Raw genomic sequence first — 26,287 nt, forward strand, 5'->3', positions numbered from 1 at the left:
TGTCACATTATACCACGACCATGGACACACACACACAGGCCACCCATAGAAGATGGCGCTCCCTCCGCTTGTCTGCTGACCCTGTTTTCACCCTGCCTGGCCCTCAAACGCCAGGCAAACCAGTGTTTCCCCACCACGCCCACGCGTTCAGCAGCAGCAGGTACACAACACTTTGCACTTTGCTTTACATTTACCAAGACTCATTTTTCGATCTTCACCGAAGCTCCTGTTTGTGCATGGTTTTGTGAGAGGAGAAAAACAAGAACTGGTCAAGATCTTTTCTCTAATTGCTGACAATAAAGGAATTCTAACTCCACTACAGTGCCAGTCCAGTCTGTTATATACAATAATATAGCAGAGTGCAATATGATACAAGTAGCTGAAGCTTTAGGCTCTGAATTTTTTTTTCCCCCCACATAAGTAATTATTGTTAGAAATTCACAGAATGTAACGCTTTATTTTACGGTCTGCAAAGTGTAGCTGTCATGTTGCGTCACTGAAACAATGGCCATGTGTGTTCAGTTAAAGCTGGACAACCACATGTGGGACTCACAGTGTCTGGAAGTTGTAATGTGAACAAAGCAGACAATGAAAGTGGAATTATTTATTTGAAGAACATAGACTATGATATTGATATCAAATAATTATTAATGTCACTCCCCAGGCATCAGTGCATCATACAATTAAGTGTCTCGTTAAAAAACAAGCAAACGTGTGCTCGTTTGTCTCGACTCGAGGATCTCTGTCAAGGATGTGGGATCGAATTAAATTGAAAAACACAAGTGTCATTTTGTTCCAGTCTAAATTAAAACCAACTGAACTAGTCTTTTTCATCAGTGGACGTCTGGCAGATTGGAAGAATTCATCTGTGTAGCAGTTTTTTTTTTAGACAGGCGCACGCACACACACACACACACACACACACACACAGGCATGCACGCACACTCTTGAAAATGACCACAATGACCCTAAAAACGTCTGATCTCAACATCAGAGACTCCTCACATGTAGCTGTGAGATATAAAAAGATAAAAGTACTCAGAGCTGCTGGGTGAGACCTCATCCATCTTTAAAATTTTTTTTATCAGAATTATATAAGTGACGGTTGGATCGCGAGTATTTCTTACGAAAAAGAGTTGGCAAACAGGATCAACTGGCTCAACTGGTATTAAACCTTCAAAAAAATTACAAATCCAGAAGTAGACAAAGAAGGAAAAGAGGAAGTGACTTTGAGCCCAGCTAATGCCAAACAGTGGTAAATAGGGTTAAATATAGCAGCATTTTCAATTAAAAAGAAGAAGAAAGAACAGCACTGAAGGCTTTCCTGGACATTAATTTGTTTCACTTTTCTCTCGACTGACTTTAGGAAGGATTTATTGGCCGCAGAGCAGCAATGCCTGTCTGCCCGACCAATAGGAGGCCCCGGACTGCCTGGCTCAACTCCACAATAAAAAATCTAACCAGCCTGCTTGATGGAGAGAAAATGCATCAAATCAAATGTTGTCTCTCCGTCTCCCCTTCTGTACAGTCGAATATGTGAAATAAATACAAAAGACTAACAACAAGCAAACAAACAAACAAGAAATATGTTCCAACTTAACAGGCAGATTAGAAACTAAAGACCCAGAAAAACAAAGAACAAAAAACAAATATGGTCCCCTCTCTGGCAGCCTGGTTTGCCGTCTCTATTTTCAACTCCTTGGTACACATATAAATATTGTGAAAAGTACTTCAAATGGTATCTGTGCTAGTGATAATACATATAATAGATATCCAGGAGAAATGCTTCCTATGAAGACACTTGTACACACAAGAGGGGTACAAGACTGTAATTTCACTGCATATGCCAGAATGTTTGAGACTGTTTTATGAATCAATATTATTATCATCATCATCATTATTTAAACGCAAACTCTGTGTCCCAAATCACATCATTCCATCAACATACTAGAAGTATAGTACACGACCAAATACAGACTATAATATTATCATGTAACATTCTGACACCCACTTCAACTTTGCCACCGCATCTTTGCATAGTTCCAAGTGTGAATGCACTTTGAGCAGCTTTGAAAGGTATAATACCAAGTATTCTGGACGGAGGTGTCCAATCTGGACCACACCCGGAGAAAGGTTTTTCTCATCATGAAGTAAAAATAAATATGCACTCACTGTATTAGAGAGGGCACAGGCAGAAACAGCACAACAACATTTTTTTTTGAGGTATTAAATGTGACATTACTTCTGCAAATCAGGCCAGTTCCCTCTGTTGTCTGTGGAGTCTATTCACCGCTGCCTGATTCCCATCGGGGAGAGCGTGACCACGGCGTCTACCGACAGCCGCAGGACTCCACCACCATGTCCTCGTACTGCTTGTAGACCACGTTGTTCCCCGAGTCGATGTAGAGGATGCTGATGGGGCTGAGCTTGGACGGGGCGCAGCAGCTGGGCGGCATGTTGCTGGGGTTCATGGAATTCATCAGGGTCTGTATGATAGCGTGGTTGGTGGGCTCCAGGTGGGAGCGCAGCGGGAAGTCGCACACGCCCTCGCAGTGGTACGCCTCGTAGTCCAGCGGAGCGATGATCCAGTCGTCCCAGCCCAGGTCCCTGAAGTTGACGTGCAGCGGCTTCTTGCTGCACCTGGACTTGGACTTCTTGCCGTGACGCTTCCCGTGGCGCGTTTTGGACGCGGCCGTCCTCCTCCTCCGCCTCCCCCGGCCCACTTTCACCCCGGCGCCCCTCTCCCTCACCCTCTTCTCCAGGCCCAGCAGCGCTTTGCCCTCTCTCCTCTCGCTGAAGAGGGTCTGCCTCTTTTTGGACCTGGTGAAGACCACCAGGATGGCTTTCTTCTGCTGAGGCCTGCCCTGCCTGTGCAGGCCCAGGAGATGCAGGTCCAGCTCCCTTTCGGGGTTGTCCAGCGTGGCCCTGAGCTCCAGGCAGAAGTGCTCGCCCTGGCTCAGGTGCTCCTGCTGCTGCTGCTGCTCCTTGAAAATTTCCCACACGTCCAACACCTCCCACTTGGGCCCTTGGGAGTCCTGCAGGTCCAGCGTTTTGGAGTCCAGCAGCTGCTGGCCGTGGCAGGAGAGGAGCTGCACGTCGACGGGTTCTGTTTCCGAGATTCTGAAATTCCCAGACACTTTGGTGTATATCCTGAGCTCTGCTCCCAGCACCTCGGCCTTTTTGGAGAGGGTTGAGACGTCGAACAGATACCGCTGCCTCCTCAGAGGGGAGAGTGGGAGGTCATCTGTGGAAATCATTAAAGCGGAGGGGGTCAGGCACATTCTCACGGCAAAGATGTGCAGATGACACGTGGAATCTGGCAGTTCGAGGAATCAGAGAAAGCACACACACACACACACACACACACACACACACGCACACAGACACACACCGAGTGAATCTTCACATACCTTGCCCCATATCCACAAAGCTCGCAATGGTGTTGGCAGCCTTTGAGGAGCGGAAAAAGCTGGCGTTGAGCCCGAGCCTCTCCGCCGAGGAGAAGGTCCTGTAGATGGACAGCATATAGTCGTGAGGCTCCACCAAGTCTTTGGAAGTCGCCGCGCTGGACGCGTAAAACTCCTTCAAGTATCTGGAAGCCTCTTGTCCGTCATAAATCCGCGCCACCTTGCCGCCTTTCGGCGCCGCTGCGGGGATGATGGCTAGAGCGTGAAGGCAGGGGATCCCCCAGACAAACGCAAAGATGAAGTGATGGAGATCCATCCCTCCGGTCTCGCTGCGGTGTCCCAGCCGGAGCCTGAGCTGGAGAGGTGGGGAGAGGAGGGGGTGGTGGTGGTGGCGGAGAGGGTGGGAGGGGGTGATCTCCGCATCCACTGCGCGGCGGCGAGTGGCTGCTCCGCAAAGTGCGCACAGCTTCCGAGGGACGGGCGGTGCGAAGTTTTTTAAAACGGAGGGGCGACGCGATCACGCCCCCACCGTGCTCGTCTCGGGGGCTAAATGGAGGGGCGCAAATGATGGCTGTAAAAGCCAATTGTTCCTCGCTGGACTGGCGCTTCTCTACCGGCCGGCAGATGTGCGCTGAAAAGCTTCTGGTCTTGTGGGTTTCTTCCTTTGAAAATAACCACTGGGACTGTATTTGAAATTCTCAATTTGGAAGTCTTTGCCACGGGATTACTACAAGGCTCAAAGTTTCTTTTTTTTTCTTTTTAATGTCACTTACTTGGTTCTTGCGCGGCGTAAATGCACAAACTACACGAGTCTGCTGCCCTCTGGAGGATCTTCCAAGCATGACACAGATTTAGAAAGGGAACAAGACTCTTTCCCATCAGCTTCCTTCAGCACCATGGACAGAGTCTTGTTTTGGAATTAGGAAACTATGGGATTAATATGGAAAACTCAACACGCTCTGATTTTTTTCCCCCATTGAAAATAGAATTTAATAGATAGAAAAATACAGAGTCATTGTAACATTATTGTCCTTCACCTTGGTAATCCCCACCGTGCCCAAAACAAGTCCAACGCACTCACACCTTCTGTGCAATCACAATGTATAAATATATTAAAGTGGCAGAAATCAAAAGAATATATCAGAATATATCAAAAAAAATTCATAAGTGCCTGAATCTCTCGAAAAGTCGAGAACGACACATAAGGTGAGAAACACAACATTCTTTGGGTCATTCTTCACAAACAGCCTGGCAGCCTCCACCTGCTGCCTAACAGATGGGGATGCCGTCCGAGCAGCAGGCCACAGAGTAGATGACGCTGATCAGACACAGGCAGCCGGCCGACAGGGCTGTGCCTGAGCCGAAGATGCTTTCGTCCGTGGTGGTCTCAGTGTCGCACGTGGTGGTGACGTTGCCGGCGGTGGTAGGGGGCGCTGTCGTGGGCATTTCCTTAACGGTGAGGCCACCCGCCCGGGTGCTCCACTCTTGCAGCGTGAACGCAATGGTCATGTTTTCACCTGAAGGAAGACGAGGAGGGAAAAAAATAATGACTGTCAGTCGTCGAAATAATCGTGAAAGGATTCACGGTGAGGCTCAGTGGAAACGTACCGCTGTTGAGAATGGACAGGTCGGTGAAGTTGGCCCAGCACGTGCTGAACCGGATGGTGGTGTTTCCGCCCAGTCCGCTGATGGGGTTCCCACTGAGGTCCTGCAGGGTGGCTGTGACGGTCATGGTCGTCACTCCCACCGAGACGCAGTTACCCTGCCAACAACACAGCGCATATTTAGCTACCGTGAATCTAATTAGTCCTAAAAAGTCAAACCTTTTTTTTAGCTCTTCATTAATTGTTCTTTTCCCATTTATTTTTGGTCTTTTTCCTTATCATTTTAGTAATTTCTGAAATTTCAATGAGCATAATGTACTTTATGAAACCTTAGTCTTAGGAGTCTGCACCTTTGCCGTACAGTATTTTTACACTGACTCAGCGAAACGCACAACAATTCCAATGTACCTGTTTTAACCTTTTTTAAACTTGTACAAATGGCAATAAATCTTTAATCTAATATAATCTAATCTAATTCATAGCTGACAGAATCAAATTTTAGCAAGTTTAATTTATTTAATTTAATTCAGTATGTATCTGACTGCGTGATTGCTTAAAATGTTTTGATGCATGACAAAGAAGCTCTTTTGAAGTTATTAAAGTATGAGTTTCTTTGTCCTTCATCAAAAGAAATAATGTATCGTCATCTTCATCACAACCTCTAACATTCTCTACATGCAGTCAAATTTTTTAAATCTAATTAACAATATAAATACTTTTGGCACCCATTTTGGTATATATAACTTTCTAAAAAAAAGCAGAGGGATAAATGTATTATGTTCAGTAAGGGAACTCTGTACTGTACTGTAAATCTCAGCTTCTTTGGCCTCACCTTCTCATCCACGGCCATGAGACTGGGCTGCTGCTGCAGTGGGCCCACGTACTCAGCGGCGATCGGTCTCTCGATGAGCAGCAAGTTATTTACAGTGGACACATAAGCCACAGTTGGCTCCTCCCTTGTAACTTCTGCCGTGGCCTCCTAATTTAGGGAAAAGGGATAAACGTTCACAGATTTGCCGAAATTGATTCACCCGCGTCTTTTTTGGATGCTGGTTGAAGCTGAAGCAGCAGTTACCTCGTTCCACGCCGGGTCGGAAGCAGGAGGAGGCGGCGAGACGATACCCATTGAAGACACGTTGAAGCCAATGGACCGACTGAGGTTTCCAGAAACGGCTGCCTGGCCCAGATTGTCAGCAATATTCTGCAACAGCGTGAAGTCCTGCGTGTCTGGAGGGGTGGAGAAAGGCGTTAAGTGTCACACGTGTTGGCAAGAAGCAAAGGAAGCCAGTTTCTCTACTCCCTCGGCTCACCGCCGGTGGTGTTGGTGGTCTGCTGAACGGGCGGCGTCTTGATCTCGATCTCCACCTTCAGACCCGAGGATCTCTTCCTGCGACGCGCGCCACCGTCCTCCCGGATGATGTTTGTGACCCTGATCATGTCGGAGGGCACCTTGAGGAACGCGGCGAGGTTCCTCACCAGGTTGTCCCCAAAGAACTCCTCCTCGGTCATGGCGGGGAGCTCGAACGAGACAAAGATGACCGGGGCGATTCGGATCTCCACCGGATCGGAGCCTCTCACCAAAACCTTCAGCATCTTGTACTCCTGGTCGAAGTAGTTGGTTCCCATTGTGGCGTTCAGTTCAGGGACATACTGACCTATAGCAAGGTGAAAAAATATATCCTATGTGCGGACTTGAAAAATATGAAACTTTAAATAAAATAGTTCAAATTTATGGAAGCGCATTGCTGCCACCCTAGAAAAAACACAGAGCTCAGTATCACGTTGACATGAAACTGTCACGTTTTTACGTGAAAATTTTCATGTTATACTGTGAAACTATTACATCATTTCTTGATAATTATCACATTATATCTTGATAATTATCACGTTAAAAACATGAAACCTTCACAAAATAATGTGATCGTTTCAGATTTTATTTTGTGAAAGTTTTGCGTTATAACGTGAAAATATCACGTTATTTCGTGATAATTTTCACATTATAATGTGATACTGAGCCCTGTATTTATGTAGTGTGCTTACTGTGAGCATACTACGGAAGTGCATCAACTCGAGATTGAAAAAGAACCCACGATAGCACAGCGATTCAAAGGATTTATGGGGTTCCAGAAATCGAGTCGAGTCTAGCTCTATAAGCTGCATACAAATACAATAAAGGGGATGTTCTAAAGACCCTTAACGTATAAAATCTTAACATAGCACAATGTCTGAAAACAGCGATCAACTATCACCAAATTTCACGTGGGCAATACGGGAATTCCAAATTCAAGTTGGAGATACCTATGGACGCCTGTGGAGATGAAAAGACTTAATATGGACAGTATCCATAAAACGGGAGTTTGGTTTTTGGAGTGGTGAAAGTGGGCATGCACCATTATATGGTGAGCATTAGTACCTGCAAACACCGGCCTCTTCAGAGTGTAGTCAGTGTTATCGGCATTCCACTGAGCGTTGGTCGGGGGGATCAGGCTGTCGTCCACGTACACGTTAAACTGCTGAGGCTTGGAGTAAAACACGGACACCAGGACGGTCTGCAAACAAACAAACAAAGTCTCAGTATTAGACGCAACGGGAGTCTGACGTGCAGGTGGACGCTCTGCGCGCTTAGGCACTGACGTCAGCGGGGTTGGCGTTGAGCATCATGAGGCGAAGCTTCTGGGGGCTGACGCTGCTGAAGAAGACGTCGAAGGAGTGATGAGTGGCCACGATGCTGTGGAAGAGGGACACCCTCTTCTGGCAGGTGTAGCCCGCACACCAACCGTGGTCCTGGGGACCTGGAGGGAAGGAGGCAGCAGTCAAGATGAAGCTGTATTTATTTCAAAGGTCCCACATGAAGGCAAGTTTACAACACTGACGGATTTAACAAAAATCTATCGGAAGAAAATCTGTCGCTAGAGAAGAGTCCATACATGACTTGTAAAGTAAGTATTAAATTATATTATACTGCACTATGATTACTACAACTATTATTACTAATATTCTTTATTATTGTTACTATTACTGTTAACTGTTATTATTATTATATATTCTAAGTCCCAGTGATTGTCACATCCCGAAGGATGCAAAATTTCCTCCGCATTTGACCCATCATCCCCTGAGGGAGCGGTGGGCAGCTGCAGTGCTGCGCCCGGGACTCATTGGGTCATCTTACCCCACCATTTTTACAGTCTTTGGTATGACTCGACCGGGGATCGAACGCACAACCTACCAGTCTCAGGGTGGACACTATACCACTAGACCACTGAGCTGCTCTATTCTAATGGCATATCACATAACGTGACACGCAACCAATAAAAAATCTTTGAATCTTTGAGTCCCGCTGTGAGACCACAGAGGGAATCTGCAGTTTCGCCGCGGGCACTCGCGCTCACCGTTGACCAGGTCCACGAAGCCGTCCCCGAGGACGGCGACGGGAGACAGGCGCCTGGTCTCCGTGTCGGCGTCGAGACTCTCGATCACCAGCATCCTGTAGTCCAGGCCGAAGCACTTGTAGGCCTGCCAGCTCCTCACGTACGTACAGTCGGACCTGATCACACCTGCAGGCAGAGCGGCACGGACGTTTTCGTCACCGACCTTCAAACCCACTCGCATCAGCCAGTTTCCTTTCTTATCTCCCGCCCGTTTCCCGTGTGTGACCTTTGTGCGGGGCGATGTCTTCCACGGGGATGCGGCTGCCGTCGGGGCGGGTGAGCATGACGCTGGGGATACGGTAGTCGCCGAGGCCTCTCCTGGGATCGCCGCCCCACTCGAACTCAGACTGAGGGACGATGGTCCCCTCCGAGCCGAGGAAAGAACCGTCCAGGTCCCTCAGCATGGTCTTCTTCTTGCCATCGCAGTCCATGTCCACGCAGTCAGAGGGGTTCGCTTTGCTGGAGAAAAAGCAGTGGACGACGAGCGATTATTTTTATTTGAGCAACTGACGAAGGAAACCACGTGCACGTGTTTTATTTGTCAAGTTAATAACAATAATGATAATCGTAACTGGTTCTTCTCAAAAGTCTTTACAGGACCTGTGAGGAAAAAACTCAGAAAGCAGAATCCATCTGGGCGGATTGCTCTCATGTTCCACATCAACAGTTTCACTGTTTCAGTTCTTCTGGTTCACTTTTCAGACTTCCACTAGACTTCAAAACTAACAGATATCAGCATTCCTTTATTCCTTCAGCAATCACCCTGCTAAACTCGAGGGTAGTTTAGCTGTGGTGGTGTTTCTTGGGTGATAACTTACCGGACATCAGGCCGGTGGATGAAGACTTTGGCAGGCTCTGTGCTGTCAACTATGGTCACACGTGAAACCTGCACCGGGTGCTGCAGATCCTCATTAATGGGGTTGGTTATGAACATGAAATTTGCCTCGCTGGAGCAGACGTTTCGGAAACCAACAAACGTTGTATCTAGTTCGTAAAAAAAAAATAAAAAAAAAATAAGAAGATGTTTTGAAGATGACTTGAAATCAGCATCAAGGTAATAAAGGTCATGAGGGAACAACAGCAGTCGTAGAAGCTTCTTATCTCACCCTTGACTGTCATCAGCCCTTTGATGGCGTTGTAGTTCATGTTGATATGATGCGGCTTCTCTGGAGCAGTGTTGTGTGCAGATGCAAAGTTCGGCCAGCAGATTCCAGATCTGCCGCCTGCAGAATTTTATGAATGATAAAAGAAAGTTTTAAATCACACTTTTTATGGAGAGACTTCATTTTGAGCTTTCAACTGTTTCCAAATCATAAAACCATTTTTAAAAGCTTGCAGTAGCTTCTTTTCTGCTAAAAAGGCCCTAAACAAAACAGCATTGAAACCCATACTGTACCATTGAGAGGTCTTGGGGCACGATGGCTGCTGCTAATGAGAAGATTATAGTCGCTGTTGGACAAAGTGTCCGAACAGTCGAAGTTCGGGCTGCTGCCAACAATCAAGGCATTCTAGCAGACAAAAAAAAAAGACTGTTAAAACATTTACACAATGTTAAAACAGGAAGAAAATGTCAGAAGTGGCTATTTGAGCACCTGGACGTGGACCGTTTTGTTGGCAAATACATGAGAAAGGGAAGGAGGAGCATAGATGAGCGACATGATGCCCAAGCCGTTGTCCACCAGGGTCACGTTCGAAATAACAATGTCCATGAAAGTCTGTGGAGAATGAAATAAGACAAAAACACTTTAGACTCTTCTCAACAAGCTAACAACAGTTTGGGAAACTCCCACCAGAGAAATCAGCTAGGGTTGGAAATAATGGAAATGAAAGTGAGGCTCTGAGACCTGGAAGTAGATGGCGTGGTCAAAGCTCCTCCAGATGAAGAAGCCCCTGATGTGACTGCAGCCCGGAAGCCCGTCTTTGTTCATGTAGACCCCGAACAGGCCGCCGTGAGCCTCGTTGTCGATCCACTTCTCATTTTGGTTGGCGCTGCCTGCGCAGACAACACTTGCGATCTGAGTGCCCAGTGGACAAACTACCATATTGTCCTGGACTATAACTCACACTTTTTTGTTAGTTTAGTTTGGCTAGTCATGTGACAAAAAACTCAGGTGCGACTTATACATTAACATGTATACAGTGCTGGAACTGATGCCAAGTCTGACGACAGCCATGCAGAAGAGGAGGTGGCGCTCCGTCTACCTCCGCAGTTGGCTGAGTTGTTCAGAAGTGACGCCGAGGATGAAGAACTGAATGGATTCAGTGATTTGGAATGAGATCGATGTTGCTGTTAAATGTGTGTGTGTGTGTGTGTGTGTGTGTTAGCGCGTTAATAATGTGTTCCGTGTACATTAGGTGGCATGTTTTGTTCGTGGCGGTTCAACCTGCGAGTCCATGTGGACTCAGTGTGGCCAGTCCAGTGCGACTTATATTTGTTTTTTGCTTCTTTATGATGCATTTTTTGACTGATGTGACTTATACAAAGAGACATACGGTTATTAATAAAAACCAAATATAAAAATTGAAACAACGTCCACCGTCGTACCTGGACACGGTTCACCATCGATACGGTACGCGACTCTCTCAAAGCCGGCCACTATGTTGTGCTGCAGCACGACGTTTGTGCCCTCGTTGACCTGGAAATATAGCCAGCGGTTAAAAAAAAAAGCAGAGCGCCTCAAGCGACCAAGCGTTTCACGCTGCAGTTTGAGAAGACCGACCTCAATGGCGGCGTTCCAGTCAAAGTTAAAGGGTTCCTCTCTGTTCTGGTACGACCCGGGCCAGAGCGTCAGCATCACCAGGTTCCTCCTCAGGGTGATGTTGTTTCCCCAGATTCTGATACCTGCAGGCACGCACAAACGCCTCAATAATCTGTTCCGGTGGATTGACCGTGGCTGTAAATGAGCGTCAGCGTATTCTTTTACCTTCTCCCACAGTGTGATGGACGACGTTATCGTCAACAAACAGTCCTGCTGTCCCGAACACACCGATGGCAGGAGAGAAGCCGTCGTGGAAGGCACAGCCCTGGATGTAGGACTCGTCTGAGGAGACCTGAGAAGAGATGATTACGATTTTAGTTTTTTCATGTTCCTATTTCTAGGTATTGGAAGGGCCCCAAAAGGTCCTTACACACCTGGAAATAGGCAAAGCGAAAGCAATAAGGAATGTAAAAATGCAAATTTTTCACCAGCAAATGTTTTCTGTGCTTCAGAAAGCTTCGGAACAGATTTGGAACGAAAGAATAAAGGAAATGATTTTTTAAAGTGTGGTGACCGAGAAGTTTTTTTTTTTTTTTTAATGTGCATAAAATGAAACACCGTCTTCTACACCACGGCTTTTAAAACCGACATAAGAGGAGATGGGTGAGTTCAACACGACCATGCAGGAGCTCAAATTTTACCCAGTGAAATTTGGCTTAGTAGCGTAGATTGTCCATCAGACAATTTGAAGGACTGCTAGCTCCACATTTGCAGAGGAAGAGAAAAAAATTACATAAGCGTCGATGTGATGTCATCGACATGTCAACATATTTTTTTTTTTTTTTTTTTTTTAAAAAGCAAATTATTTGCCTTGTCAATTTGCTCCTGGTATGTAAGGACCTTTTGGGACCTTAAGTGTGCATGTCTGTGTGTTACCTCTCCCAGGTTGAGGAAAGCCACAGAGTAGCGGGGGTCACTGTAGTCGATCCAGCCTTCCTGACCAGAGTGGTAGAACTCCACGTTGCTGATGTGAGCCTGGCCTGTTTTTGGGTAATAAAAAAACAAACAAAAAAACAAAGATCAGCCTGGATACGCATGCTGTATGCTGGAATATACAGCATTAAAAGAAAGAATTCACACAAAAGTGAATGACACGATGGCGATATCGATGAGAGCAGAGACCTTTGTAGTCTATTCCAGCCCAGGAGTAGGTTCCCACTAGCAGCCGGGCTCCGAACGACTCCTCCATCATCTTTGGATACTCCTGACCGACGATCTTGATGTTTCTGGTCAGGAGAGCGACGTCAGCCGCCAGAGTGTAGGACAGCGTGGTACCAGCGACGGAGTGACTCTCACCTGCAGAGAGGCAGAGTTGTCCTTTTGAGTTCAAACACCTTTCTGACACTTTAAAAAAGAGAAACAAATGACGTGGCAGGCAGAACTGACCGATGTGGATGTGGTTCAGTGGCTGATCCAGGGTCAGCACAGTGCCGTCCTCTGACACGGCAGTGACCAGTCGTTTCTCAGTCTCAGACGCGTTGTAGCTGCTGGTAGAGATGACGACCTCGTCTTCCACCTGCCACACACACACACAAACAAATCACTCCTGTTGTTGCCTGACAGATCAAACAACCCATGTGAAGGTACGAAGAAGCGGCGCTGACCTTCCAGTCGACGGCTTTGGACAGCGTCAGGGTGTTGGATCCTGCGGCAGCGGTGGCAGCCAGTTTGGTGTGGTAAACGTTGGGAGGTTGTCCATAAAGCTCCAGAGTGCCAAACACACCTGTGGTGCAACAACCAGGTTAAATAAAGTCACACAAGGAGAGAGAAAAAGATCCAACAAGCAAACTTTATGTATTACTTCACGGATTTTATTTTTTGTGAGTTCTCACCCAGGACTTTGGATCCCTGGTTGGGTCCGTCGGGCAGAGGCCAGTCAGCAGTGCTGTGGTCCCCTCTCAGTGTGATATGCAGATGGCCCTGGAACGGCTCGTCTACTTGTCCCGCAATCAACCGTCCTCCCTGAAACATATCATCTCAGTCAGAAAACTCTGCAGGGATCAACCGTGAAAAACAACAACGACAACAAAAAGCACGTTTGAGATGCACATCTAGTTTAGTTTGCTGAATTTAAAGACAGGTGCAAAACTTGTCTCGTCATCATGAAGGTCAAAGATTCTCCATGAAACTGACCTGGATGGAGATGTAGACGGCGTCAATCACCACGATGCCGCTTCCATGCGTCGATCGAGCCTGCCGGGACTTGCTTGAGGTGTCCTCCACCTCCAGGACTCCGATGATGGTCAGCTTGTTGAGGGGAGGAGTGTTGGTGTCCAGAACAACCCACGCACCTGCAGCGGCCAGGTGGAGAGCAGCAACAGCACATCAGCACATCAGCTGAGTTGACCGCTGGCGGCCCCCCTTTCATTCTCAATATCAAGGAAACACATCAGTGACATCACCTGATGGGATCACCACATCAGCACCGAGTCCTGGCGCAGTGAAGTTATTCTCCGCTGAACTTTCCCAGTACGAGTTATTGGACCACAAACTGGAGAGTGAGATACAGACATGAGGAAATGTTAGGCTCTCGGGAAGCAACGATAAAGACTAAAAACCATTCAAGCAAGTCAGTGGCACTCCATCACAGCATTTAACTAGAGGTTGAAGGTGGGATCAAGTGTGCGATGACCTTTATCAGCTGATGCAAAATCATGCACTACCAAACCAGGAAGGCTCATTCTTTGCAAATTTTCTGCACTCAGTCCTCTGCAGTTGACCTGCTGGTTATACGTACATGAAATCATCGGGCCGACCGTCAGGGATGGGTGCGAGCGTGGCTGGAGGTGGCGGTGGTGGTGGGATACAGTTTGGGAAGAAGCAGCGGAAAACCTTCAAGTTCACCTCGGTGTCAACCATGGAGCGGTCAACGCTGTTACGGCGCCGCCGCTGGCTCGTCTTGCCCGAAACTATAAATATTGGACTGTGAGTTAAGATTTGTGCCACAAAACAACAATAATAACATACAATAATATAGTAATAACAGGTGAGATTGGAAATGTACTTAGAATGAATCAGTAGGAACGTCTTTAGTCTTACTGATGTAGTAGAGGTCGTTGGTGCTGTTGTCGAAGTACCAGTCTCCGTTTTCATTGTTGCTGAAGCTCAGAGGTGACGTGGAGCCGTTTCTTGAATCGATAACATCAAACCTGTCTGGACTCTGGGTGAAGTTGTGGTTGATGATCACATACTGATCCGACTGTGTGTGATGAAATACAAAATAAGAAACGTCAGTACGGTCAGCATAATCCTGCCTTGGCCTTTGTTTCTCTAGCGTATTTCTGGCGGTTCTGACTTTGAAGCCGTAGAACTTGGCTTTGTAGCTGATGTTGGTGAGATGATCCATGTTTTCGAAGAACCAGTTGTACGTTTCTCCAGAGGGCAGCATAACCATCCAGCCAAGCTTGTGTGTAATCCTCTTCTTCAGGAAGGGAACAGCACTGGTGCCTGTCACAATGGATTGAAAGATTCTCTATTCGCTGTTGCAAACATGGACAGCAGCAGATGTTTTTTGATTGCCACGCATATTATGGAAAAAGTGCAGATTTTGTACCGAATTGGTTGGTTAGGATGATGTCCTTGGCCTCCAGGGAGGATGGCGAGGGTTTGTTGAGAGCCAAGCGATGAAAGTCAATGGATTGGTCGCACACGACGCCGGGGAATCCCACGCTCCACTCGGGGCTGTCGGTGCAGTGGGCAGGGTCCAACAGGCCGCTCTTGGGCACGACTTTGTTGTTGATGGTCCCTGGAGATACACGAGACAAGAGACACGGATGGGCATTAGGATGAGTTTGAATGGTCGATTACCAATGACCAGTGTTGATTTCAGTGATGAAAATTTTTCATCGTAGTTAACGTCAACTAACTGACGAACTAAAACAAGATGATAACTAAATAAAAATTCATTCACAAGGACTAATGATGACATTTTTGTCGACAAATAAAAACGAGACGAGATCCAATCGGAGCTCATTCCGTTTGTGGAAAGACATGACGAGTAAGAAAGTGGCAGGAGGAGACCAGTTTAGTCAAAAGACTGTGACTAAAACTAAATAAAATTTTGCTGTCAAAATGAACACTGCCAATGACGTGATTTCAGTCCATTTTCAACATACTGAAGTCTGACCCATTATCTTAAAATAAGCCACAAGTCTATAACCATGGGTATAAAATGATGCATTAAAAGCTGCTTGGATTTTCTTCCTTCTTTTACTGCAGTCAGTTTAAAAAAAAAGATGAAAGATAATAGAAAAGACTGAGCACCTGTGAGGGAGCCGTCGGTGTCCACCAGCTGCACCTCATGCTCCCACCTGAAGGCGGCTTTGTTGGCTGAATTCATGTACTGGATACCAGCGAACCTGACCGACCAGCCGCCGCATCGATCAATGCATGTGCCATCGATCCTGGTCACCCCGATGGCGGCGCAGGAGCTGCGGTCAAAGTTGATGAACTTGGTATTGAGGACGCTCAGGCCGTCGTCCAGCGGTGCGATGATGCCCCGGTGCGTGCAGTACTCGTCTCCCAGTCCGAGCTCGTCCACGTGGCCCACGACGGTGCTGTTGGACATGGTCGCCCCTCCGTCTTCGCCGAAGCCTCTCACCGCCCACTGAAAGATCCGCTTGGCCTCGATGCCGGCTTTCTCATTGTTGACCATGAGAAAGTCGACGAACTGCACCGCGCCCACGTTGACCCACTCGGCCCCCTTCTCGCAGTTCCAGGTGGTGAGGGAGCGGAACACAGCCGGCTCAGGGGTTGAGGAGCGGCAGCCTCCGTTCTTCATGGGGAAAAAGTCTTGGAAGATCCAAATGCCGAACCAGCCCTGGGAGTGAACGGTGTTGTTGTAAAACTCGCCGAGGGGAACCCTCTTCTGGCAGATGTTTGGGTCGTAAGAGGGGCCGTCGGGGTGCTCGTGCATGCGGTACCAGAAGCCGAAGTGGGTGCCGCCGGCCGCGACATTGTGGCGAATGACATTGTTGGGATTGGTGACCCAGTAGGCGGCCGGGGTGACGTCGTCATTCAGCAGGCTGGTGCTCTGCTTGACAAAGACGGCCAGGTTGTACTGCAGGATGTTCTCCGTCTCGATGCCGTCCTCGATGAAGAGGGCGCCGCCCATGACGTTATAGACCACATTGTGTTCCACCAGCAGCCGGTGGGTGTTGTGGATGGTCACGGCTCTGTTGTACGTCTGGTGGATGGCGCAGCCCCTGACATACGACTGGTAGTCGATGTTTCCCATCAGGTGCCAGTGGATGGGGTAGCGTCCCAGCCTGAAGGCCTGACCTGCATGGAATATCTGGTGCACACGAGTTGAAAGGAAATAATTAGGATCTATCTGAACGAGGGCTGAAAAACGATAAAATTTTTTTTAATTGCGTTTAATCACAGGATCTTCATAGTTAACTGCAATTTCAACTGCGATTAATCGCGGTTGGAATTGCATGTGTGAAATTCTGTTATTTTTCCTTTGAAGGCAGTTTTAACCCCATAATGCAAAGTATTTCTTACCAGAAATCAGCCAAAGGGGCCGACTACGGGTTAGCAAAAGGGACAAAAAGGTTTACACCAGGTTCACACCGCCGTAGCCAGTCCACTCTGTTGCTCTCTTTCGTGTGCATGTGTGCCTTTGTGTTTATACTTGTTATACTGACAAATAACATAAATAACATAGACAAACATAATCGCATTTGTCAATCGCGGTACATTATTTTGAAAATTTTCTGGATTTTCTCGTTTCTTTGAGTGGCTTCCTGTCTAGTTTGACACGGATCGATCGCGGCTCGCACATAAAATAGACCAGACCCAAAACGATGGCTGCAAGGCGCGAGACAGGCCGCAGAGGTGCGCTCCACTGCGCGTCTGGTGTGAACGACACCATTGGTTAACAAGGGTACCGAAAGGAAGCGGTCTACGTTACGCGGCACTTCACAGCGCTTCTGCTTGAACCCCGGCCTGATGGTTGAAATACGATTGAAAAAAATGAATGCGCATTAATCACTAATTGTGATTAATGCGCTAACGCTGACAGCCCTAGTCTGAACACGTCTAACCAAACACGATGCGTACCTCAACGTTTAGCCACCGTGCAGCCAATCTCTTTTAAACTTAGGTACTTAACGTACTTGAGGACATGTTTTGCATAGTGTGATGCATTTTGAAAACATGTCTGAGTATCAAAAAACACTGAGGGAATTGGGTCAACCCTGCTAGGTACAGCAAGGTCTTTCTTGTAGGTGGGAAGAAGCGTCTCACCTCAACGTATTCCAGTCTGCCGATGGCAAGGTTCTCATTTGGCCGAGGAGCGTGGAACATGATGCAGGCTCCGAACTGATCGCTGCCGGCCTCCTCTCCAAAGCGTCCTTGGAAGCAGGTTTGAGTTGCAAATTCACCTGCATCACAGGAACATAAAAATCATAGTAGTTAGTTAATAGTCCACTACCCCTACTTACATATGATGTTATTACATCCAATTACATTATTCATCTCCAACACCCTTAAATAAAGCAGGGGATCAGTTTTTGTTTTATATACCGAAACCTTTAGTTCCTAGCTAACCTCTAAAATTATTATGCAAAATAACTTAGTAACCATCTATGAATGCAATATGACATTATTAAAGAAATAATCCACGAGAGGTGCAAGGTATTATGTCAATGATGTCATGTTAAAAAAAACATTACCTGTGTCGAAGCCATCGGGACAAGCCTCGATCGTGTCGTTCCATTCTTGGTGCTGAGACCCCCGGACCACGATGTTCCTGGTGAGGAGACCCACTTCGGCCCGACCCTCGAACTTGGTGCCATCGGCCAGTATGACGCTCACGCCGAGGTGAGTGTACGCCAGCGGCTCATCCAGGGTCAAGGTCAAACCATCGGCTGACACGGCAGCGATCTTCTTCACCTCATTCTCTCTCTGGCTGTGTCTGCAGACAGAAAGAACTTGTTTGTAGACTGGAAGAAGTTTAATGTAAAATTATTAAATACCTATTTGTAAAATACCTTTTAACTTATCCTTAAATATCTCATAATTTTTTTTGATAACATAACTTTAACATATCTTGCAGGTGTTCTTAACCAGTTCCATCAAGTAGGTTTCTGAAACTTGGCTCATCACTCTTTTTTCACGCTTTTTGTCATCTATGAATCTAGGAGTTGTACATACCTGTGTCCAGTGGAGGCGATAATAATCTCATCTCCAACTCTCCATGTCACTGCCTTCATCAGTGTCAGTGTGTTGGAGCCATTGGTGGCCGTCTGAGCCAAGTGGGTCCAGGGAACAGGAACCGGTTGACCTGGAGAAACAGGTTGTTGACAATCATCAGTACCAGAGGGGTTTTTGTATGAGGTGTCTCTAATAATAACTCCCAGAGGCTACGACTCATGTTACTATGTCATTATGTGACAGTCGCACATGTAGTCAGGTAGTTTTAAAAAAAAAAATGTTGGTCATTAACTTGTAAATGTTCTGTCCCTCAAAGCCTCACGGTGATAATGAAGGAGGCCTTACATAACCAAAAAATTAGCACGTACAAAGCAAACTAGAAATACATTAGTATTGTCAACAGAAAACTCTAAAAGTTAACTGTTTTTGTTTTTAACAAAAAAAAAAAAGCTAACCATGAAAAGAGAAGAGAAATTAACTCAACTCAAAAATTAGTTTGGACTTTTTAATCCTCTCTGTATTTATTTTTTGTAATAATAAAGCAATGGACAAACATAAAAACTACAATTCCTTTACTAGGTCCATCATCATATTTTAAATATTAATTAATTAATTAGGCATATTGATAATTAAACTTTTACTACTACTTTTACTACTTCAGCAGTTCCACTGCTGTTGAAAAGCATTTTTGCAGCAATTCATATGTCTTTCTTGAATGCGCCCCTGCGTGTGACAAACCATGCATGTCCAGGACTCCTTCTCTGACAGCCAGGGTCTTGGCTCCATAAACAGGAAGTTCAGGTGAGCGCAGGTTTCCATGAAGGGTGATAATGGCTTTGTGCTGGAAAGGTGCCCCCTCCTGGCCAATCTGAAGCCGCCCGCCGTCTGTGATCAGGATGTTCTCCGCCTGCAGCTCGATGTCCGCTTCATCGAACACCAGCGTCCCACCTGGAAACGTAGAAATCGCACAACGTAAAGTAGCGCTTCAGGCTGAAAATGCGGCTCACGTGGTTCGCAGAACTCCACGGTCGAGTCGGAATCTTACCTTGAATGAGGAGCATTTTCAGCACTGGGGTGCTGGTGTCCAGGAGGATGGTCTGGCCTTTAGTGATGACGGCGAAGGTGCCCTTCTCAGGTGGGGAGAGACCGCCCCATGTGAACCTCGATGACCACACGTCAATGTAAAAGAAATCTGCATTGTCCTGAAAAAAAGGAAGCAAACCGAATGAAGAAGAAGGAATTCGGTGAAGATCACGCACGCGGCTCGATGTGAAGATACATGGCCGGCGGCTGGAGGTCCGTCTCGTCTCACCATCTTGGCGACGCCTCTGTCTGCGATGCTGACTCTGACTTTGGTTTCCTGGGACTGTCGCTGAGCTCCTGTCACGCAGACGATGGTCGTGGCAGTGCTGGATGAAACGTTACACACACTCCCGGCGATGGTCACGCTGACTTCGTTCACGTCGGTGCTGCAACGATGGATTGAACTTGATGAGATTCAGTGAGAAAAAGGGGATTATGGAATGTGTTGTACACTCATGTGTAAACATCGGGAAAACACAGACAGTATATTGCAATACAGCTGAATACATTTTGCTCATGAAAACAGCATAGTTTTGTTTTTTTAATCAAAATCTTACTTCTTGCATGCATAATTAATTCTAAATAATAATTTATTACTATGTTATTACTATGTTATTTACTTTGTTATAAAGTAAATAACATAAAAATATATATGCTATTTTGGCCAGCATAAGGACAAAATTATAGTTTATTTTTTCCTTAAGCCTGACAATGAGTGCGTGCAAACGATGAGGTCATGTTGAGGAAGTGAGTCAATGATTTTCAGCGACTGGAATCTAATCTGGGCGTGTGTCTCCGTTCTGCTGTTTTCCTTTGCTGCACCTGAAACCGGAGCCCTGGATTGTGAGCGTTGTGCCCCCAGCGGTGCCTCCTCTCCTCGGAGAAACCTCCGAGATCACCGGAGTCAGCTGAGACTTGTAGGTGAAGCCACTGGATATGTTGACGGCATCAAGCTGGTTGCTGACTTCCACCGTGCAGCTCACCTCCGACTGAGTGTCTGACATCGGGCAGAAGCAAAAGAATTAAGAGACACCCGTGACTCGCTACTGTCGTCTGTGTCATTCCAGCAATTATCTCATGCAGTAAAAAGCATTCCAACGACATGAAATCTGTCACAACGACACTATTTAAAGCGTTGTTGTGACAGATTTGACTCAGCTTTGACAGAATTTGTTTGTTGCCTTTGACAGAACTTGTTTGGCTCATTTGTGTGAGCCAAAAATATCACAAAGCAGTGGCTGTGCGCTCTGAGTTCCTAATCTCTCAAGTAGTTGTAGAAGCCTATAATTAAGAAGTCACATGTTCTCATGAGAAAAAAATACATGCAAACTCAAAAAAGTATAAAAGTATCATATCGTTTCTGAAGTGGACCCTTCATCGAATGTTTTGGTTTGGACCGTATGAGGACCTGTATGAGGACCTGTATGAGGACCTGTATGAGGACCTGAATGAGGACCTGTATGAGGAAAAGCTGTGGAGTGCTTCTTAATTACCATTGTTGAGGGGAGACCAGCAGTGCAGTTGGCTCGACGTCGACGTTTCTCGGTTCACTCTGCACTCTGCCCCGCAGATTGTCACGTTAGAGTTGTGCGGGTCGAACCCAGAACCCGTCACGGTGAGCAGGGCCCCCCCACCGAAGCTGCCTGAATTGCAGAAACAGAAGAAGAAAAATGTGGATTCAGGAGGATTACAGTAGGAGAGGAATGAAGAAGCAACGATTCTGATCACATACAGGGGATAGTGCAATAACACAAGAGTTTATTTAGTTTTACTACAGTAGTATCAACACCGCATGGCTGATTTACTCTGCAGGATTACATTTCAAGATTGAAAAATTTCTTAACAGTTTCATCATGAAACTTTAACTGGAGATTGCTCATCGACTGGGCTTGAAGTTTCATTTCAGTTCGGGTGGAATTGCCTCTGTCTTACCCTGGTTGGGCTGCACTGCACTCAGAGTCAGCTCGTACGCGAACGAGACGGTCGACTTGGCGTGACCTTTGACCTGGTGATGAAGGGCGACCGGGTACGTCCCGCCGGGGTTGTTCCCGGCGGTGCACCGGACCTCTGTGTCGGAGGTGGAGGTCACGTTGCAGGCGGCGCCGTTCATGGTGACGGAAACGAGCTGCGGGTCGGCACCAAATCCGGCGCCCGACAACGTGACGACGGTGCCGCTTGGCCCTGCGAGGGAAAAACACAGAGAGGCGAAGTTCAAGGTTCAAGTTGTTTCTGGAAAAACTCTGGAAAAAGTCCTCATTCAAAGTTTGCTGAAATGGTAGCGGCCTGTTTTCTCAGACCCATTCTGTCTCAAAGAGCAAATAAAAAGAAAGAGCAAAAAAAAAAAGTGAGTGTAAAACTGCATGAGTGCCGCATGAGAGACATCACAAGAGGGACGCGCACAATATAAAAACCACAACGTGCAAAACCTCAAGATACATGATGATTTTATCTGTTGTCTGTATTTATTGATTTGTTTGCTTTATCTGCTGTTCGATTTTGTGCACTTGTACATGTGATGACATTTAGCGTCAGTGCTGCAAACTCTATGCACAAGCCAACATGCTTGCACATATTTTAACAAGTCTACTGATGATGTTAAATGCTCTATTTAGGTCCTATTGTACCTCGTTGTATCCAGAGCACCTGTGGTGCTTGTCGAGTGCTGGAAAAATAAAACAAACTTCTGGTGGCAAATAATGATGCATTTACGATTCTGCCCGGGTTCCAAGGAGGTCAAGTGCCAGCCTTAGGTTTGGTGGCAGTAATGTGCCTACTTTTTAGGCTGTTCTCAGAAAGTTTATGTACCGTTGTCATACCTCTGGAAGCACTGGGATAGATGTCTGTATGTGTTTTAAACTTACTTTTGTATTGTTATGTACATCTGGTTTTTTGTACTTATTTCTTTTTTTAATATGGACCTGAGTCTGGAATAAAGTTTATCTATCTAAGATTTGTCCACAAATGTAAAATGCGTTATAAATAAAATATATTATTATTATTATTATTATTATTATTATTATTATTATCATTATTATGATACCTACCTGTAGCTGGACTGATGGAGGTGACCGCGGGGGTGTGGGCCTCAGAGTAGTTGAAGCTGAGCGGAGGGAACCGCACGGACAGAACCTGGATGTTCACCTCGGCCTGGCCGGCGCCCCCTGGAGGCGTGAGGCAGCGGAGCTCGCTGGGCGTCGCCGCCTGGATGGCACAGGGCCGGCCGCCCACCGTCACACTGGTGTTCCCCGGAGCGAAGCCGTTCCCGGCGATGACCAGCGGGGTGCCACCCTCCACGCTGCCAGCGCCGGGGCTGAGGGCGGCCTGGCCCACGCTGGTCAGCGAGACGGCGCCGGATGCGAGGCCTTTGCTTCGCACGATAACGGTGAGCGGGTGTTGGCCCGCCGGCAGGGCGCCGACGTCCACCGAGATGTCGCCGTCGGTCACGGCGGTGACCCCCAGGGGGGCGGCGCCGGCGAACGCCACCACGTCGTCGGCGCGGATCCCAAAGCCCGAGCCGGAGATGGTGACGCTGGTCGGGCCGCTGAGGCTCCCGTTGGAGACGGCCGTCAGCGTGGGCGTGACGGAGGAGGAGTACAGGAAGGAGCAGTTGGCCAGGCAGGAGCTGGGGATGCTTCCCGCCAGGAAGGTGACCTCGCCCGAGTGCGGCTGGGACTCGGCGGTGTCGCAGACGATGGAGGTGTAGTTGAGCGACACCGGGGCGCACGGCTCGCCGGCCACGCTCACCACACCCCCGGCGGAGAAGCCGGAGCCGGCGATCCAGACGCGGGTGCTGCCGGTGGGGCTGCCCACGGCGGGCCACACCGAGTCGACGGACGGCAGGAGGGCGAAGCGGCGGGCGAGCTCGCCCTGCACGGCCACGACGGCCTCGCCCAGGTTGTTCACGCGGACGACCACCGGGTGGCTCACGCCGACGCGGAGCTCGCTGTCGGAGCTCAGGCGGCACTCGATGTCGGTTTGATTGCTGCTGATCAGGTGACAGGATTGACCTCCCACTGTGACCTGCAGGAAGCACAGACAGCAGGTTGTTTGAGGTGTGTCAAAAAAAATCCTATTTATTCCAGTTTTATTATGATAGCTTTTTATTTTGCATCTCCTGTTTTATTTAATTAAAGGAGCCATATTATATGCATTCAAACATCAATATTTTTCATTCCACATTCCAGTGGAGCAGTTTTGCCTTAACATTAGCGGACCTGAAATGAGTTTCTGACGTTTTACAACCGAAAGATGTAAAAAGTCAGAGCTCGTCTTTTTTTATGACTATTATGTTCCTTTTTCTTTTCATTGTCATTGATGCAAACGTGTGTATTTCTGTTGTTTTGTTGTTAATATTGGGATTATTGTGATGATTATCATTATCATTATTATTGTTGGTGCTATTGGTATTGCTATGATTATTAGTATTGATATTATTGTTGGTAGTATTATTATTAATGGTAATAATATTATAAATGTTTTTTTTTTAATGTTTTTTTTCATTTTTTTTGTTTTCTTTCTTTATGTTCAAAATAAATTTAAATCAATCAATCAATCAAAGATCTTTGTTCATTTCTCTGTTCAGCAGCACGCTGAGGTTTTGTTATTGGTAGAAGATGGATACTTGCATAACCGCAGTTTAACACTTATGAACCATCAGTAACACATGAGTCTTATACAATGAAGGGTTAAAAAGCAGCCCACCTCATTGGCACAGGAAGTGGCGCTGAAGCCACTGCCCTGAATGTGGATGACCTGGTGGTAGGTTCCCTGGTTGGGAGAGATGGAGTGGACGGTGGGAGTGGAGCAGGCGGAGGAGACGAAAACAAAGTCCTTCTGGTTGCTCGGACTGCACTGCGGCGAGGCGACGCACTGGGAGACGGATCTAGAGACGCGGCGAGAACCTGACGACGGGGAGGTGGTTTCATCAGTTATGAGATCGCCAGACTTTCATTCTTTGCTCAAAACAAGAAGCTTTCATCAGTCATGTGCATCTACCTGCGGGCACCAGCCGGGCTTGGACGCCGCTCACGCTGACAGTGATTTCTCTGCTCTCATCCTCTCGAGGAAGGACTTTGACCACTCCCTGCAGCACCTTGACGTTGGCATCGTCTATGTACCCACTGCTGTAATAATACACTCCGGGCACGGTGAAGCGGTACTTGAAGGTGCCTGAGAGGATTGAGAGGCGTTTGTTATGGAAGAATCCCAGATGTGGTGTACATTTATCTTTCAAACACGCTGAAAAGGGTGGCGGATAGAAAAATCTGCCAGAAATGATCAACTTTATCATTTGTTTCTATAGTTTCTGGTGTTCTATGCCTTAACTGAAATCTTCAGTTAAGGCCGTGGGGACATTTATACATTATAAGAATTAAGCTTATGAGATTACGCATTATGAATTGTTTTTTATGTTCCCTGTCTGTTTATTGCAGGGGTGTCAAACTGAAATACACAGTAGGCCAAAATGTAAAACTTGGACAAAGTCTCAGACCAACGTTGATATTTAGTGAAAAAATCTTCCTGCAGATATAACAATGAACCTTTTTACATGGACCCAGGTCAATGTAGAAAGTGATCTGGTGCTTCACCTGTTTCAGTCTTGGTGTCGCCACTTTTGAACGGACCCCCTTCGTAGGTGGTGCCAGCCGGGCTGGAAACACTGAAGACCCTGTAGCCGACTCTCTGGAAGGCTGGAGCGTTCCAGCCCCACATCACCGTGTCGCCCACGGACACTGTCACTGTGGAAGGACTCCAGGCGTATCCCACCCCGTAACCTGCAAAACAGGTGCAAATTAAGCTAAGCCGTGTCCCAAAGGGGCTAATAGATGCACAGCGAGCGGGTTTTCTTTTGTCAGAGTGTCACTTGTAATCTCCTGGTGACCGCCTCCCTGCCCGCAGCACTTTTCGGTAAGTTAACTCTCACTCTTTTGTTCCTGGCCCGGCTTACTCACATTCTGTTTGACAGCAGCAAAAAGAGTGTGAACCTACTGGGGTGCGCTCCCTGGTTGCTGACATAGTGCGTCTTCTCAGCCGACTGCATAACACACTCCAGCGCATTCTCTGAGGCCACCTCCACCTTGCACTGAGCGCCCACTGCAAGGAACCACAACAAAAGACCTGTGAGATCGCTGGTGAAAATTGGCCCCGCAGCAGTTTCGTTACAGGACCTCATTATTGTGCTTGTGCAGTCACATGGGAGAATAGGAAGCTGGCAGCCCTGCTGCTTATAGCAGAGAAACAAAAACAAACTGTAGAACAAACTGATTGTCGAAGATTGTCCTTTATGTTGTCAAAGAAAATATGCTAGTCACTTAACACAATGAGTCAAGCCTGATTGTTCGATAAAGAAGAATGAGGGAAGGTCGAATGTGCATGAACATTCTTTCTCCTTTAGGTGCTCCATCCATAAAAGAAGCGAAGAAAGTTGTGCATATGCATGTTTTCGGCGAGATGCCTCCTGCCCGTGGTACCACAGGCGTCTGTGTCTTACCATGCGAGCTGCCGAAGAACACCTGGTTGTGCGCGGTCACATTGCTAAAACCGGATCCAGTAATGGTCAGACGGGTTCCTCCCATCAGAGATCCAAGCAAGGGGGAGACGCTGTGGACCTCCAGGATGTATTCAATGGTCGTGTTCACACCGTTGCTGTGAGAGTTGACAATTACATTAAACGTTATATGTGTTTCTTAAAAAAATATTTTTGTTTCACATAATTTGTGTCTAAAAAACATTCACAATTCATTCAAAAGCTGTTTAAGTTGCTTTTTAGTCCTATGAAATTACATATGCAATAAGTCAATAAGTGTTAAACAAAATTATGCAAAGGTTGAGAAAAAGAACAACGTGAA

At 47.0% G+C, this 26,287-nt stretch overlaps 2 protein-coding genes across 2 annotated transcripts in view; both read right to left on the reverse strand.

Moving 5' to 3' along the window:
* Positions 1-589: 589 nt before the first annotated feature.
* Positions 590-3,914, reverse strand: gdf6b (growth differentiation factor 6b). The gene is made up of 2 exons (XM_076051657.1): positions 3,411-3,914; positions 590-3,244 (listed from the first exon to the last, which is right to left on the reverse strand). The coding sequence occupies exons 1-2, from the start codon at positions 3,721-3,723 to the stop codon at positions 2,331-2,333; spliced, it is 1,227 nt and encodes a 408-aa protein (XP_075907772.1). The 5' UTR covers positions 3,724-3,914; the 3' UTR covers positions 590-2,330.
* A 456-nt stretch (positions 3,915-4,370) lies between these two features.
* LOC142905148 (fibrocystin-L-like) overlaps positions 4,371-26,287 on the reverse strand; it is a 34,798-nt gene continuing 12,881 nt past the window's right edge. Inside the window, exons 34-77 of the mRNA XM_076051658.1 lie at positions 25,930-26,084; positions 25,428-25,532; positions 25,028-25,213; positions 24,435-24,608; positions 24,141-24,340; positions 22,484-23,459; positions 21,372-21,620; positions 20,933-21,082; positions 20,262-20,436; positions 19,669-19,825; positions 19,402-19,558; positions 19,095-19,304; positions 18,357-18,486; positions 17,876-18,117; positions 17,448-17,584; positions 15,462-16,491; positions 14,752-14,943; positions 14,494-14,645; positions 14,238-14,397; positions 13,936-14,107; positions 13,601-13,689; positions 13,332-13,489; positions 13,031-13,160; positions 12,803-12,921; positions 12,585-12,714; positions 12,321-12,494; positions 12,075-12,178; positions 11,364-11,490; positions 11,160-11,281; positions 10,985-11,075; positions 10,284-10,432; positions 10,032-10,154; positions 9,836-9,947; positions 9,546-9,662; positions 9,258-9,423; positions 8,666-8,898; positions 8,401-8,565; positions 7,646-7,803; positions 7,425-7,560; positions 6,322-6,666; positions 6,087-6,238; positions 5,844-5,990; positions 5,016-5,169; positions 4,371-4,924 (exon numbers count right to left, since the gene is read on the reverse strand). Of these exons, the coding sequence (XP_075907773.1) occupies positions 4,677-4,924; positions 5,016-5,169; positions 5,844-5,990; positions 6,087-6,238; positions 6,322-6,666; positions 7,425-7,560; positions 7,646-7,803; positions 8,401-8,565; positions 8,666-8,898; positions 9,258-9,423; positions 9,546-9,662; positions 9,836-9,947; positions 10,032-10,154; positions 10,284-10,432; positions 10,985-11,075; positions 11,160-11,281; positions 11,364-11,490; positions 12,075-12,178; positions 12,321-12,494; positions 12,585-12,714; positions 12,803-12,921; positions 13,031-13,160; positions 13,332-13,489; positions 13,601-13,689; positions 13,936-14,107; positions 14,238-14,397; positions 14,494-14,645; positions 14,752-14,943; positions 15,462-16,491; positions 17,448-17,584; positions 17,876-18,117; positions 18,357-18,486; positions 19,095-19,304; positions 19,402-19,558; positions 19,669-19,825; positions 20,262-20,436; positions 20,933-21,082; positions 21,372-21,620; positions 22,484-23,459; positions 24,141-24,340; positions 24,435-24,608; positions 25,028-25,213; positions 25,428-25,532; positions 25,930-26,084 (8,758 nt within the window). The 3' untranslated portion in view covers positions 4,371-4,676. The remainder of the gene's footprint in view (positions 4,925-5,015; positions 5,170-5,843; positions 5,991-6,086; positions 6,239-6,321; positions 6,667-7,424; positions 7,561-7,645; positions 7,804-8,400; positions 8,566-8,665; positions 8,899-9,257; positions 9,424-9,545; positions 9,663-9,835; positions 9,948-10,031; positions 10,155-10,283; positions 10,433-10,984; positions 11,076-11,159; positions 11,282-11,363; positions 11,491-12,074; positions 12,179-12,320; positions 12,495-12,584; positions 12,715-12,802; positions 12,922-13,030; positions 13,161-13,331; positions 13,490-13,600; positions 13,690-13,935; positions 14,108-14,237; positions 14,398-14,493; positions 14,646-14,751; positions 14,944-15,461; positions 16,492-17,447; positions 17,585-17,875; positions 18,118-18,356; positions 18,487-19,094; positions 19,305-19,401; positions 19,559-19,668; positions 19,826-20,261; positions 20,437-20,932; positions 21,083-21,371; positions 21,621-22,483; positions 23,460-24,140; positions 24,341-24,434; positions 24,609-25,027; positions 25,214-25,427; positions 25,533-25,929; positions 26,085-26,287) is intronic.

The sequence above is a fragment of the Nelusetta ayraudi genome, unplaced genomic scaffold (assembly GCF_046127955.1).
Source record: "Nelusetta ayraudi isolate G7.1 ecotype Tasmania unplaced genomic scaffold, CSIRO-AGI_Nayr_v1 ptg000135l, whole genome shotgun sequence".
Taxonomy (NCBI): Eukaryota; Metazoa; Chordata; class Actinopteri; order Tetraodontiformes; family Monacanthidae; genus Nelusetta; species Nelusetta ayraudi.